Below are 17,142 nucleotides of genomic sequence, written 5' to 3'. Positions count from 1 at the left end.
GTCTCACAGTCTGTTCTCTAAAACCTAAAAGAGGAATTATGGATTTGATCAACTGGTCCCTGAATGCAATTGACACCCTCTTCTCGACGAGAAACCTGGGTTCGGGAGAGTCCATTGAAGACATCTATCTTTTTGGAACCATGATAACAGGGTTCTTGCTGATCTGCCCTGGCTTGGCCCTGGTTTGGCCCTGGCTTGGCCCTGGCTTGGCCCTGGCTTGGCCCTGGCTTGGCCCTGGCTTATCGAAGAATAAAGAAAGTGGAAACAGCTGTTCAAATCCCCACAAGGCTGCCCGCTATGATGATTGGAACGATGGAGCGAGCCGTGGCTTCTCAGAATGAGCTCATCAGACGCAGCACGGATCACATCTTGGAGAAGCTTGCGGCTGCTGTGAGTACTGAGACTCTGACAACATCTAACAACATCTTGGAGAGGCTCACGGCTGTCGTGAACACTCGTGCTCTATGAGCAAACTGGATAACATCTCCATGTAGCTGGATAACATTGTGGAGAGGCTCACAGAACTCCAACGGGAATGGTGAGGAACCAGTGATGGACATTAGATCGACTGTAAAATTGACATGCAGTGGTTCACACTAAAGCAAGAACACCACCATTATTTCATGCGGCTACCATATTGGCGCCAGCTGTGGTCTCAAGACTGGAGCTGAACATAACAAACTGTGTTTAGACTCTTTGTTCCCAACGCCCTGGTACGTTTATCTCCAAGGACGAGTCGGACGGTGGGTCTGGGCCCAGCGCTGGAAAAATAGCTGCAGGACAGGATGGCTGTGTCTGCATCGGCTTACTTCTCACCCCTTATCCACCCCTGCTGCTTGTCACGTGCTTCATGATGTTGTGATGTGGACATTTATGTGCTCTCTGTGCGGAGGAGTTTTTTTGTTTTCTGTTCTCATGCTGTCCTCCCATAGGAGCCCAGCATGAGTAGAGGTCTCTTTTCCCCCTCCTCGTCTTGCCCATTGTATCGTACATTTCAGTGTTTTTCCATAATACTCCGACCTGTCTCCCCATGTGATGTCTGTGTTGTGTATGTAATGTCGGGGGGGGTCCCATTTCGTTGCAGGGCAACTTGCATGTGACAAATAAAGGCTTTCTTGACTCTTGACTTTCTTTATTATTTGTATTTATTGTGATATGAAATCATATTTGTCAACACATTTTCCAGCAGTGATGTCATCGAGGCTTGACATCCTGCTGGAAGTGACATCAACAGTGAGGATGTGACATCATCATTTTAGATTTGTCAGGACACCAAGGAGCAGTTATGGATCTCTGACACAAACAAAAGCTTTGTTGTCGTCACACGGTGCATCATTGGGATCTCCTCCTGTAAAGAAGAATCAGAATGAAGAAACAGAAATAAAATCAGAGGTCTGTGCAGTAAATGTTTTCTTGTCTGTGAAGGTTCTCAGTCATCCAGGTCACTGTAGTCTAAGGAGCTTGGAAAGAAAAGCATCTGGACTTCTTTAAGTTGTTTGAAGACGTTTCACCTCTCATCCGAGAAGCTTCTTCAGTTCTAAGGGTCAAATGGTGGAGAGTCCCAGATTTAAACCCAGTGGGAGTTTCCCCCCAAAGAGGGACAAAGGACCCCCTGATGATCCTCTACCTAATCACATGAGCCAAGGTGTGAAAGTGGGCGTGGGTCCCAATCAGACGCTTTTCTTTCCAAGCTCCTTAGACTAAATGTTTTCTTCTTTTCTAATGTAAAAAGAACAAAACACAGTTCTTATAAAGACCTAAGATTACATGACTTCAGTCAATTTAAACCAAACACATTTCATCAACAGGCCCACATTCAGTTTGTACCTTCATGGTTTATCTCCATACAATCTTCTTCTCCTCCAGAGTTGTCAGGTTGTTCACTGCCCCAGATTATGAAGTCAAACTGGGAACCATCACTCCACATCCACACAGTTTCCTGGAAGAATAAAGTTTGAGGTTCAGTTTGTTCTGATGTACTTTGATGCATCTATGCTGAGAGTGCAGACATGAGACCTCTTACACCACTCGAAGACAATGAAGCTTCATTTTGTTTGTGGAGGTAAAAAATGAAAAGAAAAATCAAGTCAACAGCAACATCTGTCTCCAGGAACAAAGTCCTGATTAATCAGTCTGTCACATGTTGACCTTTGAATCAAACTGATGAATATGAAGAGAAAAATATGAAATATCAGAAACAGCTGCAGCTCATCCTCTTTATCTATGAAACACTTACATTCTCTCTGCCTCCAACCCAAGTTCGTTTATTTGGCCCTGCTGCTGTGTGAGTGAGCTCTCTGATGAAGGTGTACTCAGCTGTGCTGTGGAATGAGGCCAGATGTCCACTGAGTGTCTCACAGGAACTCTGAGGAGGAAGATGAGGTGCAGACCACAGAAGATGAAAAGTGTGAGAATGCTTTTAAAATCAGTCAAAGACAGAAACTCTTTATATGATCAGTGATGCAGCGACAGCTGCTGTTATTTCCTAATGTACCTCAGCATCAGTCCAGATCTTCTTGCTGCTGTCAAAGATGAAACAGCGACCTCCAAACCAAGTCCAACCAGGAGGGCAGGAAGGAGCTGCAACATGATTGTAAAGTTAGAAGATCAATAATCAGATTAATAATTGCTCAGAAGAAAAAGAAAGTAATTTTAAAAAATGTGCGAAACAGCTCAACAAATATCACACAAACTGTTTTCTGTGCTGTTTGGATCATAATGTGTCTGTTATTGTCAGGTCAGGTCCTTGGCAGCAGCAGAGCTCTGGATTGGTGGATCATGGAGTCTAGCCGTGCCACAGAGTTACAGCAGCACACAAGTTTGAGATGGATTTTTAAAAAGTACGATGCTGATAAAAACAGGACTGTATGTTATCAGTACACATACATCACATTCATTTGTGTGTTAAACATGTTAGTTGGTTATCCACCAATGAAGTAGTAGATATTGGACAAGTTAACAGATGCCAGATTAAGCTGGCAAACATAACAATAACTTATTAATGATCAATTATATATTTCATCTCAATTAAAACAGAAAAAAGGCTTCAGAACTTTTTGCTGGTCTGAGTGAAATATTAGCTAATATAACATTATGACATGTAGTTGTCTCTTTATTGTTTATTCTATTTAATTTTTCAAATATGTACACACACACACACGTAGATATACATATTTAGTATACATATTCAGTAATGCGCATACAGTCTTATATTGTACATATATTTATTCATATAATTCTCAGTTTTAGCCATTCTTATATTTTGCTTGTTCTTATGTTATTGTATTTTTGCACAACTCTGTTGCTTGTGAAGCTCGCACACAAGAATTTCACTCGTATGTACTGTACCAGTGTACCTGCACATGTGATGTGACAATAAAAGTGATTTGATTTGATTTAAAGACAACTACATGTCATAGTTGTCTTTAACTTTGCCTGGTGGCTTACTGGGCTTAAGCCCGGGTCATTTTTTCAGAAGCCCGGGGTCTTTTGGAGTGTAATTTGTTTCATAGTTAGATGCCTGACTGACAACTGTATAAAACAAAAACTACACATAATATTCGAAGCACATAGCGCACAGTCGTAAATTCCCCCTAATTTTGGAATGATCCGAGCTCAGGCACGACTGAGCACTGACGCATGTGAGTGAGGGGGGAGAAGCTGCTGCCTGCGAGTTTGCTGCAGACAGAGGAGAGCTGAAGTTCGAGCAGGTACCAAAGCAAATCATTCGTACTGTCCAAATAATGTAAATATGACGGTGTATCACAAAAGATTGATATCAAACTGATCACTTGACCCATATTACATTACTTGCTCTTCGAGTGAATCAACAAATGGTGAAATGAAAAGCCGAACAACAACAATGCTGTTTTTAAGAGAGTCTTAGCTCACATGTGTGTTTATTTCATATTTTCAGTTGTTTCCCTCCACGGCTAAACAAACTCTCTAAATCAGTTTCAGTTATGTACTGATAAACACAACAATGGACATAAGGAGCTTCTTTCAAAGAAAAAACTCAGGTAGATGTTATTTTATATATTATGCTTTGTATGTTGTTCAGTATATTTCTATGCAAAACAAGAGGAATTTCAATACACAGCAGTATATTCACAGTTGAAACCAGATATTTACATACACTTTACGGAAAAAACATTAAAACATTTTTTTTTTTACTGTTAAACATCAATTTAGAGTAAACTTGTTTTGTTTTAGATAAATAAATATTGAAATATCTTTTGAATTAGTTAAATGTCAGAATAAAGAGAGACAGAGCTGTCTATTTTTATCACTTTCACCAAATTTAGGAGTACATATACACTAAGTTTATTGTTAATTAATAAGAAAACTCCAGACGATTCCATTCTGAGCTGAAGAAGCTTCTGATTGGTTAGTAGAGTCCATGTGAGTAAATTGGTGGCACAGCTGTGGATGCATATAAGGCAAAACACAGAGCCTGTTTCTGTGACATGGGAACATCAAGAGATGTCAACCAAAACACCAGGAACAGAATTGTGGAGCTCCAGAAGTGTGGCTCAATTTTGAATACAATTTGGTGCCATTTACAATTAAGAAATACAGACAATTTCTCTCTTTACTCTTAAAGTTAACAAATATGTTTTTTTATATTTATCAATCTAAAAAAATAAACATTTAGTCTGATTTGAGAGAGGAACAGAGAGGGAACAAGAGCAGGTGAGACAGACATGTTAGTCAAATGGTTGTTGTTAAAACATGTATCAGTACCTAATGTAACTTTTTAGGTTTGTTATTTTTCAAATTCTATATTTATTAGGTTATGCAGGCTTGTTTGCACAACAAGGCTAAATAATCATATAAACTTTTCTGAATCTTGGTAGACTTAATAAATGTAGTGCAGGTCTATGATGATTTTCAGTGTTTTGATTCTGGTTCTGTCTTGGTTAAGTCCTAAGTCGTCCTGATTTTGAACTGTTGTAGTCCTGTTTTAATTCTGGATCAGTTCTGGGTCTGGTTGAATTGGGGTTTAGTCCTCGTGTCTTGATACAGCCCTGACTTTGTTCTGTCTTGCTGCTTAATTAAAAAACTAGTTTAAGGTGTCCTGCATATGTGATATATATTTTTTCCTATATGAAGTCATTCTTTTTGAACAAAACTCAAAACCCAGCCTAATAAATCTTTGAGTCATTTAACCCCCCCAATCCACCCCGCATGCATACTATCCTTTAGGGCTACGCCCCGGGTGTATAAAATGTCTGGTTTAAATGTCTGGCCTCTGGTTTAAACGACAGGTGTCCAACTCCAGGCCTCGAGGGCCGGTGTCCTGCAGGTTTTAGATGTGTCCTTGATCCAACACAGCTGATTTAAATGGCTAAATGACCTCCTCAACATGTCTTGAAGTTCTCCAGAAGCCTGGGAATCAACTAATCATTTGATTCAGGTGTGCTGACCCAGGGTGAGATCTAAAACCTGCAGGACACTGGAGTTCGACACCCCTGCTTTAAACAAACTTAATATGAATCAGCTGTTAGCTGAAACAGCTAACTTTGTGCTACGTGGTTATGAATAAAGTGTCAGACAGCATATCTAAGATGTCTCATCAGTGCTGAGTTCAGGTTTTATGGTCCTGCTGACTGTTACTGTGTGTATATGTTACAGCTCAGCTGATGACACTGAAAACACAAGAACGTAATCATGAAGATAAATAATTATATGAGGCTAAACGTGGAATTATACTAAATATTTAAAGTTATATAAAACTGTATTATGCAATACCACACTAATCGTGTATTACAATATTAGTATATGCTGAGTACACACATTCCTAATAACCGATAACACTTGATGCGTTTTATTTAACATCAATAATTATTTTACGTCCATAAATAAAGTCAGGTAATAAAAACTTTGTCTCCTGATGCATTTACCTGTCCAAGCCTACACAGGTGTGTCTGCAGTGAGACAGCACCCACAGCCTGACATCCATCTCATCCTGTTTCCAGCTTCCTGTTTTTAATAAAGCAAACATTACAGCGCTCTGCTCTTTGTTTGTAATATAAAGAGTGGTGCTTGATATGTGATTTACATATTTGTTGCAGTTTTAATACAGCATTATACAATATTCTTCATGTGTTTATGTGTGTTATGAGTTTCAGCATTAGTTCTGTGGTGGAGGTTTTGGTTGTTATTTTCCATGAAGAGTTTTCCAGCAATAAAACTGCGCCCTAAATTGAGTCCTGCACTTGGGTCCTCCCTCCTGCCTGCTACACAGCGAAACCACGACAGGACCTTTGATTCTGGAATGACCTGCCTGACGAGAACAGGCTCCATCAACCACAAACCTCCTTTAATTAAAGCACATTTTTCTACACTTTGGGGTTCACACTTGGGATTTTGTCTTTTAGCCAGTAATCATTTGTTGTTTATACACCTGATTTTTATTGATGTGATTTTAATCATTGTTATTCTTTGTTGTTGTCATGTTTGTTGGCACTCTTTCTCTACATTCTAATACATTATAATTGTACTTTTTAATCTTATTGCTGAGTACCTTTAGTTTGTGTTTTTAAATGATAAATGGTGTAAAATAATAACTGTTAGAGAAAGGAGCTGTGACCCGGACCTGGGAGAGAATTTGGAAATGTTGTTATTTGTGCCATCTATGTTCCTGCAGCAGAAATGCAGGGAGAGGCGCTGATCGACAGGCTGCATGTGTCAGTGTTCACCAGCAGCTCCTGTTTTTGCTGCTGGTGATTTTAATCATTGGCGTCCTGAACCTGTGCTCCTGGGTTTTTAGCGAGGTACATGTGAAAAAAAAGTACTGGACAAAAGCTTTGAGAACGTTAATAATGTTTATAAGGTCTTTCTATCCCACACTATCATACAGCATATAAACCTGTTCTATAATCCAACGGGCCCCCACACTTAGCTCGAAGGTTAAGGATATTTTTGATAATGCTGTGCTGGGAATTTGAGAAACTGGCATGAAAATCATAGGAAACAAAGAGTATCAGTCTCTCCAGTCAAAACATGAAAAACTGATTCATCAGACTCATAAAATCTCATATCCTTGTTTCAGAGTACATGCTATTACCCTCGGGGAGATGGATCAAGCAAGAGGATGTAAAACAAATAATAAGGAGTCAATTGCACCTGAATGTTTGCTGTAATTGTATTAAGAGAAATAGATTAATTCATTGATTAAGTAGTTAATTTATTGCTTGATTGATTTCTTGATTAACTTTTTTTATAACTAAATATTTATGACAAAATTAGTCTGTTTTCTTCTAAAAAAACTTCCATTAACAGTTTCAATTTGTTCACTCAGGATCTGAAAAGCGGATAAAATATTCATGTCAGATACTTGAACTCTTTTTCAGCACAGAAATGTTATTTATTTAAAATTGATTCATAATTACTGTTTAATTCACTTTAAAAACAAACAATTGAATTCAGGGTGTAAGAGTTGTTTTTTGAAGTTGTCTGTTCAGCTTTCAGGTTCTTACCCTGACAGTCATAAACCACCTCCAGGTACTTGTAGGTGCCACCACAGGGGTCTCCAAACACTGTGTTTGATGCTCCAACAGTACAGCTGTTCTGCCAGTTACACCTGTGAATGCAGGTCAAAGGTGAGTCAGCAGAGGACTGAAATACGCTGTGTCATCTGAGAGAAGATGGAAAGCTGAAGAAAGAGAGTCAGCATCTGTACCTGTTAGTTACATATTCTGTACTATTGGGACTTGAACAGTGAACATTTTGGAGCTGAGAGTCAGGACGTCCATCAGGGCACGTGGTGTTGTCACGACGACCAAAATTAGCCCAGTAGACGACTATAATCTGTCCTTCACCTGAGGAAGAGTTCATAAACTGTAACCATGTTTGTAGTTCTATCAAATGAAAGTTACACTAAAGTTACAATAAATGAGAAAAATAAATCTGACCACACTGAAGTTTCGCCTGAGATCCTTCACATGTTACGTTGTGGACTGACAAAGAAACACATCACATTAGAAACTGCAGTAATTCATGTACAGATGTGACTGATTATTAGTTTATAATCACAGATGTAACAGACTCTCTGGGACGCAGTTGAAGGTGGTGTCCAGGTACGTGCAGACGCTGGGATCAGAAGTACTGATGATGTTCATATTTATGTCACACACTTTTCTCCCATCACAGCTGCAGGGACACAGAAAGCAGCTCGTTTTCAGCTTTATTAAAGTGTTTCAGGTCAGTATTTGAGCTGCTGCTGTTTTTATTCAAACAGTAATTTGTTGTTAAAGATCTTAAACTACCTGTTCTTGATGTCCTGAGTGCCAGTCTGAGAGCAGGTTTGTGTATCTGCACATCTGTACACAGCTGACTGCACAGTGATCACTCCCCTCTCTGTTACACATACACAGTATCAGAGAAAAGGAAAAACTACATGTAGTAAAGCAGGTTTGATGCACTCTGACTTCATGTTTTAGACCCAGCAGCTACAGTCACATCCATAAATGTTAATCTGACCTCTGTACACCACCACAGTGGATTTTATATCAAATCTCCCCTGATTGGTTGATTTATTCTTCATGTTCAGAGTTCCAGTGAACAGCTACCAAATGCAAACTCAGCTCCAGATGTTGTAGGTGCTAAAGTTTGAATGAACTGAGGGAACAGGCCTCATCTGGCCATGAAACTGCTCGTCAGTCAACTATCTGATTCCTGCTGAGACTCTGAAAATGGGGCAGCAACACGTGCCAACGGGCACCTGGTTGCCCACAGGGACTGTGAGAGTTACCCACAGGGCATGCTCTAAAAATACTGCAGGTCACCACGGAAATTAAAACTGTATTTAAAAGTGTGGCTGTTCTTTTTTTAACCAGTAACATTTAACCCTGGAGAACCCATGGGGTCAAACTTGACCCCATGGGTTCTCCAGGGTTAAATTATTGCACATTTGAAAATGGTAAAATTGATTTCCGGTGTATTCACTCAGACCTTGTCTCAGGTCAAAGTTCAATATCATGAAGACAAACTAGCAGAAAAAGTCTGTGAGTTAAAGGCAGCTTTGAGCAAACAGCAATCTCTTCTTGACAATGCCGGTGAAAAAGTCATAAAAAGCATTTGAAGCTTCACTCAGGGATGTGAACCTTTTGATAAAGAAGAAGAAGGCCTGTTCCAGTGAGAGCTCTCGAAAGGACCAGTGACGATAATGGCAAACGTTCTGATCAAAGACCAGAAAAACGGTCAGCTCCACACTCTCCGATGTCCCAATGGCAGCAAGTTCGATAGTTAGAAGAGTTTCAGCTATGTCCAAGAACTTGAGAGAGCAGCTAGAGTGAGAGTGCATCACAGCTGATGTTTGTATGGATGGTGTTTGAGGATTTCTCTACAATTCAAAAACTCAGGACACTACTGCCCCTGAAGGCAGCACAAAGTGAGCTGACATCTACAAAGTGGTGAAGAGAAACGCAGGTGACTACAGACGGGGCTCCCGCCATGACGGGTCGACATGCAGGCTTCATTGTGAGATGTAAAAGTGACACACACTTCCCTTTCTGCATTATCAGTGCATCATTCACCAGCAGGCAATATGTGCAAATGTGACTGCCTTTGGTCATGTGAGGACTCCCGAATGAAGATCATAAAGAGCATCTGCTCCAAAGCCAAACAACACAGGATATTAAAGGTGCTCTTGGAGGAACTTCCAGCTGAATATGGTGACCTGTTACTGCACACAGAGATTTGATGACACAACTGTTGGGTTCAGGAATTGAGGAGGTAGACCAAAATAATGACCACTGATCCGGCCGGGTGCAATTAGACGGCATTTTAATGAATACACGCAGCGTGGAGCCAACACTGTACAGATTCATTGTTGAACTCTCTTACAACAAGAAGTCAAAGGCTTTATAGGGGGAAATAGTACAGCCCCCCTTCTGTTGCCAGGCAGAAACCAAACAAAGCATACGTCAACTCAAAACCACAATGACTTTTAACATAGTTTAAAAGAACATCGTCTCGTCTCCATCCAGGTGCCTTCCTGTTGTCCCCTCAGCTCGCCTTCGCTGTCGCTTGTCTCTAGAACATCCTGCACCTGCTTCTTCATCAAACAGTCACATATGCACGCACAATTTTTGCAGTTGCAAGCAAAACATAAGATTAACTTTTACCTATATAACTGAGTCTATCTACGATGTGTGTATGTGTATGTGTCAGCCTCTGCTTGCACTTTGTTTCACCTCTCAGCTCCCCAGCTAGACCTTAACCTTTCCACTAGACAGAAGGCCAGCACAACTGAAACTATGTGTGTGCTGATCTTGACTTATATGTAAAATGTATAAAACAAATGTTCCAATCTAATACAACTACTTAAAGCTTAATCAGCGATAAATGCATAAAAAATAACCTGCTCTTAACTTGCACTTAGACTCTGGTTTCAGTTTCGCTTCTGCAGAAGCATGTAACTTCAAAAACATATAACTTCCTGTCTTCTTTTAGCACAGAGTTACTCTTTCACCCTGCAGTCTGCATAAACATTAAAATTATAAATTCAAAAGCACTTCGGGTTATAGATTCAACTCAACAGTTTAAAGTGGTTTTTTCTGGACCTGTAATAAAGACTAATATAATACCAATATATTTGAACATCTGAATGCATCTAAATACAACATCACTATTAACATAAAATGGTAATGATGATTATAAAAATAGCAGCAAATAATAGCAGGAAAATATTTCTACTCCTCTCAATTCCCTCTCTCGACCTCTGGCCCACCAGAGGTCGCCATACATTATGTTGGGTCACTCCTTGGCCCATTCAGCTGCTTCCCTGTCCACCCCTGACGTCATGTACATTAGGATCACTTTTCCCACTCTGACCCTCTCTTGGCATTCTGTGACTTAGCGGACCAGACAACCTCATGTCATCTAGGTGGTCTTAATAATAAAATGCCAGCTCCTACTTGAGAACACTTCATGCTTAAGTGGTCTCTGCTCCTCTTCTGGGTCCCTCTCTTCTGGGCCTCCTGCAAAGGATAGAAAACACTTTCTCCCTAGTACGGCTCTAACTTACTCTGTTCCTCAATTGTTCTCTTTATTCAACCCTGATTCAACTTAACGTTCATTTCTATATATTATTCAACATCACTCATCATGTATAAAACTCTCAAAGTGCTGCTTTCACATCCACTTCCTGTTGCTCGCTCTCTTCTCCCTTATCTGATCATCAACATCCTGTGCTGTTGCAGCTGCATGTAAGTCACCTTTCACAAGAAATATCATCATTTAAACTTATTCTTCTACATAATCAAAAGACTTCAATCAGCTAAGTGTAAGCATATAATCAATTACTATGTGTTAACCCTAACTTAATTTTTTTTAAAACCCACGTTTCCTGTGTTATTTCGATTCTTGGTATAACATTTTATTTCATTTTGCTGCTCTTAATGTAATGATACATTCTAATTTATACTTTATCAGACTTAACCAAAATATATAAGCTTTCCCCATTTACTTCTGTTTTAAAACAAAAAACTTGGTCACTTCACCAAGCATTTGTTATTCTGTAACTGCATTTTATGTAACAAGACTCATGTAGGGCCGCATGTGTTTTCTCAATATTTTACATGTCACACAGTTTAGTTACAGGCAAAACTCCTATTCAAACAGAGGCTAAATGGATTTGAGGCCTTTGGCCTGGAATCAATACTGTCATGTGTGGTTATGGACTCTATATGTCTGTAAGCATGTGCGGCCTTCCATGCTCTGTCATCTTGCACAATAAATTGCTTGGACATCGCGCCAAACAAAGCTTCTGACCTTCAGTTATTGACTTGAGCAACATTTCTTTAATAAGCACAAAATGCAATGTGTATGAAATCATTTCTATGTATGTAATCTCCAATGCTATTCCTTTGGGTCAGTGACACTTTTAACATCCTCATAAAAAGCTCTCCTCTACCCTAGAAATAAATCTATTTAATATCTGGTTCTAAAGCCTACATTATAACAGCTTATTCTACAAATCAAAAGAAATCACACATTTCTGCTCATCAAAATTTCACTAATCTTCCCCGTTATTATTATTATTCCCACAGTTTCCCTTTAAGTTTGGTGTACAACTTCTTATGGACACCATTTACCTTCTGAACAGAATTCAGTTCATTTTACTCCTTTAGCCTAGACATAAAAATAACAATTCCTGCCTCAGTTTTACCATATCGAAATTATCACAAAAAAACCCCCATAATTATAAACTCATCCTAAAACCCATTTCAAATTAAATCCCCCTTTTTATTTGGACTTCACATGTGTGTCCAAATAAAACTCAAAATGCATCACCCAGGCTTAAGAAATTAAAGGGAAAAAAGGTTAGTCATATCATCTCTCTATTTTGCCCCAAAAACCTGTGTTTAAGGAATATAATCAATCTAATCATCATGACCCATATCCCTTGCTTTGATCATTCAGTGCAAGAGCACTCCTGACTCACTCTTATAAAAACTACTTTAATCACTGTTCTGTTTGTTTTTTCCATAACTCACTCCCTTGTCATACAGCTTCTTTTGAGTCAACTTCAAGCTTTAATCTATCTTATTAAACATTCACACCATTCTATCACTCATACAATTATCAAGCTCATTTAATTGCATGTGTTTGTGTCCTTTAGCCAAGTTTAATCACTATCTTTGCATTACTCTTCACAAGCTTGTCTTTGTCTTCTTAAGATTAATGCATTTTCTGTTTGTATGTATGGTTTTGCATATGTTGCTTTGCAGTATTTCAGACTCCTTCACAATTCTCCAGTTAAACAGTCAGTTTTCTCCTTCCCCGAATTACTAGCCCAAACTTTTCGATTTCCCACCTTAAATAACAGCCCTCCTGGTCTTCAGCCAGGAGTTAGGGCTTGCTTTCAGGTTCCTGGACACATCATGCTGTGAACAATTCAACCAGAAACTTGCCTTAACATATCCATTGATGTTAACCTATAATTTCTTCCGACCGCGGCTGTGGAGAATTGGTCCAGGTCTGCTTTGCTCCTGAAAATAACAAAACTGAGACATTTTCATTATTATCACGGGTACCTAAACGACCCATTTCTGTCTCTCTGGTCAGAAATACCAACTTATGTCATGTATGTAAGCGTGTTCTTCCTTGCGTTATGGGATCATGTAAATGCAGTGTAAGCTGTTTCTTCATTGCATCTTAAATTGTAATCAGCTTTACTTAATGCGTCTTTCCTCTGAGTTCTAGATTCAAACTATCTCACTTCTGCTTCTCTCCAAAAATAATTTCACATGTAACAATTTGTGCATGTGTGTTTTCTATTCATTAATGTAGTTGTCAGTTATTTACTTTCATTATTTTTACCTTTTCTATTATTTACCTGTTTGTTGTGACGTGGTGGACCTCCCTAAACCATCACAAGTCCAACCTTCAAATTCAACCCAATCATATCCTATATACTCGCAGTCAAACTTGTCCTGCTTCACCTGACCTTGGTCCCTCTCTTCACAGTGTCCTGTCCGGCCTTCAAAGCTCCAACAAACACAGTCTGTTTCTTCTCTGTTTTGATGTTTCAGTATTCTTCTTTTAAGTTGAGTTCCAGTCTGGCAAAATATCACGTTTAGTGCCTTCGACTCAGTGCCCCCCAGTCATGTGACACTTTTCATTACCAGCCTCCAGTTTCCCCGTGCATGTTTTGTCACGTGGTTTCCTTCATTCTGCTTCTGGAGTCGTCATACAGTCATATTTTATTTGCACTTTTTTTACTTCTCCATCCATCTTTTCAGTCTTCTCTCTCAAGATTACCTCACGCATGGCAAATCTGAGAGTCAGTGCCTTCAAGCAGACATATCCCACTGTTCTTCACCAGCAACTGGGCATATTGCATCACGTGCTTTCATTCATACTGCTGGACTCATCAGTCGTCGTCAGTGTTAATGCTTTCACTTGCACTGCCTTTTGGCTGCAGTCAATTCTTCCATGATGTTCTGTCGGTCTTCCTCAGGAGATTAACTGTCCTTTAAGCTTCTTCTCAGAGTCCGGACAAAGTGACAGGTGAAGCTATCAACTTTTAGCCAAAAAACTGGCCTGTTTTCCCAATTGTGTTAATCTATGCTTTTGCTGCTGAACTCAGGGTTCCAGGTTTAAAGACCTCCACCTGTATTAACACACTAAAGCATACAATTAATATCCTTTTCATTTCTTTTCTCTTCTGTGCTTTCTCCACCCAGAGTTTAACTCGTCTCTCTCTCTGGGTTCTCTCTTCACACACTCCGTTCCTTTTATGGGCATGCAGCCCCGGTTACACACACACAGGCACACAGAGCCATATTTCCTGTTTCTTCAGACTAATCTAACTCTTTTGTTTTTCATCGTATTTATAGTCTACAGACCCTCTTTTATTCTACTAAATCTTAATCTAAAATACACCTTTATTTCCTGCACACTTTTAAATATTCTAACCTCTTTCAGACATCATGAATCGTCTCACACACACTGCCTTTTCTCTCAAACTTCCACTTTTTCACTCACTCTACTATCAACCTCCTGAGTGTTATTATTACCTATTTACTTATTTTATCCAAATCACGCACAGTCACTCAAATACTCACAACATTCACACAGTTAAAATCACTCAAAATACCCTCTCCTAGGAGTATTTTAGACATGCTTTTCATAATCATAAAAGCAAGTCAAAGAAAAACAATTTAACCCTCTAATCATTCTCACAGCACACACCATCAGTGCACATCCGGCAGTGCACTGCTGACACAGACATTCCTCTCAAACAAAGATCTCATAGTTTATATTTACAGAGACGTCTCATAATTACAACTGCACAGATTTTAGGCCTTGTAGTTCCTACCTAATTTAGATGAATTTATCCTAACGGTCCAACCGATAAAGCCTCTGCTTTTTTGCGACCAATTCACCAGGCCAGACTCGAACTGCTCTGTCCAGATTTCTAACCCTAACTTAATTTACCAGTACCCAAACAAGCGCAAATAGGAGACTCGAACTCCTAGCAGTTTTTGAGGTTCCCAAAATTCTCACCCGCTGTCGACGGTACTATCCCTACTCGTCGGTAGGTCAAGGGTCAGCGTCCTGCCCAGGTGCAAGCGTTACCAAGGAGAAAATGCGCTTCTTAACAGACGCCGCTGTCGTCCTAGAACAATTTAGAGTAATTTAAACAACAATCTATCCCCATAACAGGAATAATATTGAGGCCGATCTATCCTTGCGGACATAGGAGACTCGAACTCCTGAAATGACCATCACAAGATAGACCAAATGACCAATGGGACTTGAACCCACCAAAAATGACCAAATGCCCTGTTTTTTTCTGCGTGAGACTCGAACTCACTTTAATTCTTTTCCTTTTCTTTGGGACTCGAACCCAGTACTTTTACTTATAACTTTCATTTCTTTATCATTACTTCAACTTCAGTTTCCATGAGATTTTCACCAAAATCAAAACAGACATTCACCAGTAATTTCAGTGATTAGGCTTTAATTTGACATGCCCAATGTGACACCTTTTGGAAATATATTTCAACAGGCAGTGTCTTACCTTTAAATGCCCCGGGGAATGCCTCCTCACTTTCACTACTGACTAGCGTCTGCCCGTCTAATCACCACGGACCCCGGATCTCTCCGTCTACACCTCCAAAATCCCCCTTTTTCACCGGACGAAGCCCCCAAATGTTGGGTTCAGGAATTGAGGAGGTAGACCAAAATAATGACCACTGATCCGGCCGGGTGCAATTAGACGGCATTTTAATGAATACACGCAGCGTGGAGCCAACACTGTACAGATTCAGTGTTGAACTCTCTTACAACAAGAAGTCAAAGGCTTTATAGGGGGAAATAGTACAGCCCCCCTTCTGTTGCCAGGCAGAAACCAAACAAAGCATACGTCAACTCAAAACCACAATGACTTTTAACATAGTTTAAAAGAACATCGTCTCGTCTCCATCCAGGTGCCTTCCTGTTGTCCCCGGACGCTCGCCTTCGCTGTCGCTTGTCTCTAGAACATCCGGCACCTGCTTCTTCATCAAACAGTCACATATGCACGCACAATTTTTGCAGTTGCAAGCAAAACATAAGATTAACTTTTACCTATATAACTGAGTCTATCTACGATGTGTGTGTGTATGTGTCAGCCTCTGCTTGCACTTTGTTTCACCTCTCAGCTCCCCAGCTAGACCTTAACCTTTCCACTAGACAGAAGGCCAGCACAACTGAAACTATGTGTGTGCCGATCTTGACTTATATGTAAAATGTATAAAACAAATGTTCCAATCTAATACAACTACTTAAAGCTTAATCAGCGATAAATGCATAAAAAATAACCTGCTCTTAACTTGCACTTAGACTCTGGTTTCAGTTTCGCTTCTGCAGAAGCATGTAACTTCAAAAACATATAACTTCCTGTCTTCTTTTAGCACAGAGTTACTCTTTCACCCTGCAGTCTGCATAAACATTAAAATTATAAATTCAAAAGCACTTCGGGTTATAGATTCAACTCAACAGTTTAAAGTGGTTTTTTCTGGACCTGTAATAAAGACTAATATAATACCAATATATTTGAACATCTGAATGCATCTAAATACAACATCACTATTAACATAAAATGGTAATGATGATTATAAAAATAGCAGCAAATAATAGCAGGAAAATATTTCTACTCCTCTCACAACGTTGTCCCTTCACGTATATAAATATGTGTTATTAATCATATTAGGCTCAAAGATGACCTGTTGATCTTTGTTGGTGAGAAAGATTGTGAAAGAATTTCTTCTCATTAAGGTTAATAAGAATCCAGACAGTGGATGTTTCTGCTCAGACACTTCAAAGGAGAGGCCCCAGAGAGGAGTGGAAGATGCCACACTCTTAACTAGCTCCTTAGGCTACGTCCACACTAATGTGTTTTCGTTTGAAAACGCAGCGTTTTCTCTCCGTTTTGGCCCAAGGAAAAACGCAGCGTTTTGAAAATGCTCTCGAAAACGAACACATTTGAAGACGGTGCATTTGCGTCGCAGTGTGGACAGTGAAAAGGGAGACTTTTGAAAACGATGACGCATTTTAGTCATGTGATGCAGTCATGTGACCAATTAAACAAAGATAGCAGAGGGCATATACAGCAGTTGTTTTGTTTGACAGCCCTATTAAAGATTA

General features: G+C 39.6%; 1 protein-coding gene across 1 annotated transcript; it reads right to left on the bottom strand.

Moving 5' to 3' along the window:
* Positions 1 to 1,261: 1,261 nt before the first annotated feature.
* On the bottom strand, positions 1,262 to 8,548 carry LOC134618278 (lymphocyte antigen 75-like). Its single transcript, XM_063463619.1, has 9 exons — positions 8,485 to 8,548; positions 8,271 to 8,361; positions 8,051 to 8,154; positions 7,685 to 7,823; positions 7,482 to 7,585; positions 2,495 to 2,580; positions 2,231 to 2,365; positions 1,828 to 1,939; positions 1,262 to 1,348 (listed from the first exon to the last, which is right to left on the bottom strand). Exons 1-9 carry the CDS (start codon positions 8,546 to 8,548, stop codon positions 1,284 to 1,286), a joined length of 900 nt encoding a protein of 299 aa, XP_063319689.1. The 3' UTR covers positions 1,262 to 1,283.
* Positions 8,549 to 17,142: the final 8,594 nt, after the last annotated feature.

The sequence above is a fragment of the Pelmatolapia mariae genome, linkage group LG20, assembly GCF_036321145.2.
Source record: "Pelmatolapia mariae isolate MD_Pm_ZW linkage group LG20, Pm_UMD_F_2, whole genome shotgun sequence".
Taxonomy (NCBI): Eukaryota; Metazoa; Chordata; class Actinopteri; order Cichliformes; family Cichlidae; genus Pelmatolapia; species Pelmatolapia mariae.
Note: the sequence above shows the minus strand (reverse complement) of the source record. Positions and strands in the feature narration are given on the sequence as shown.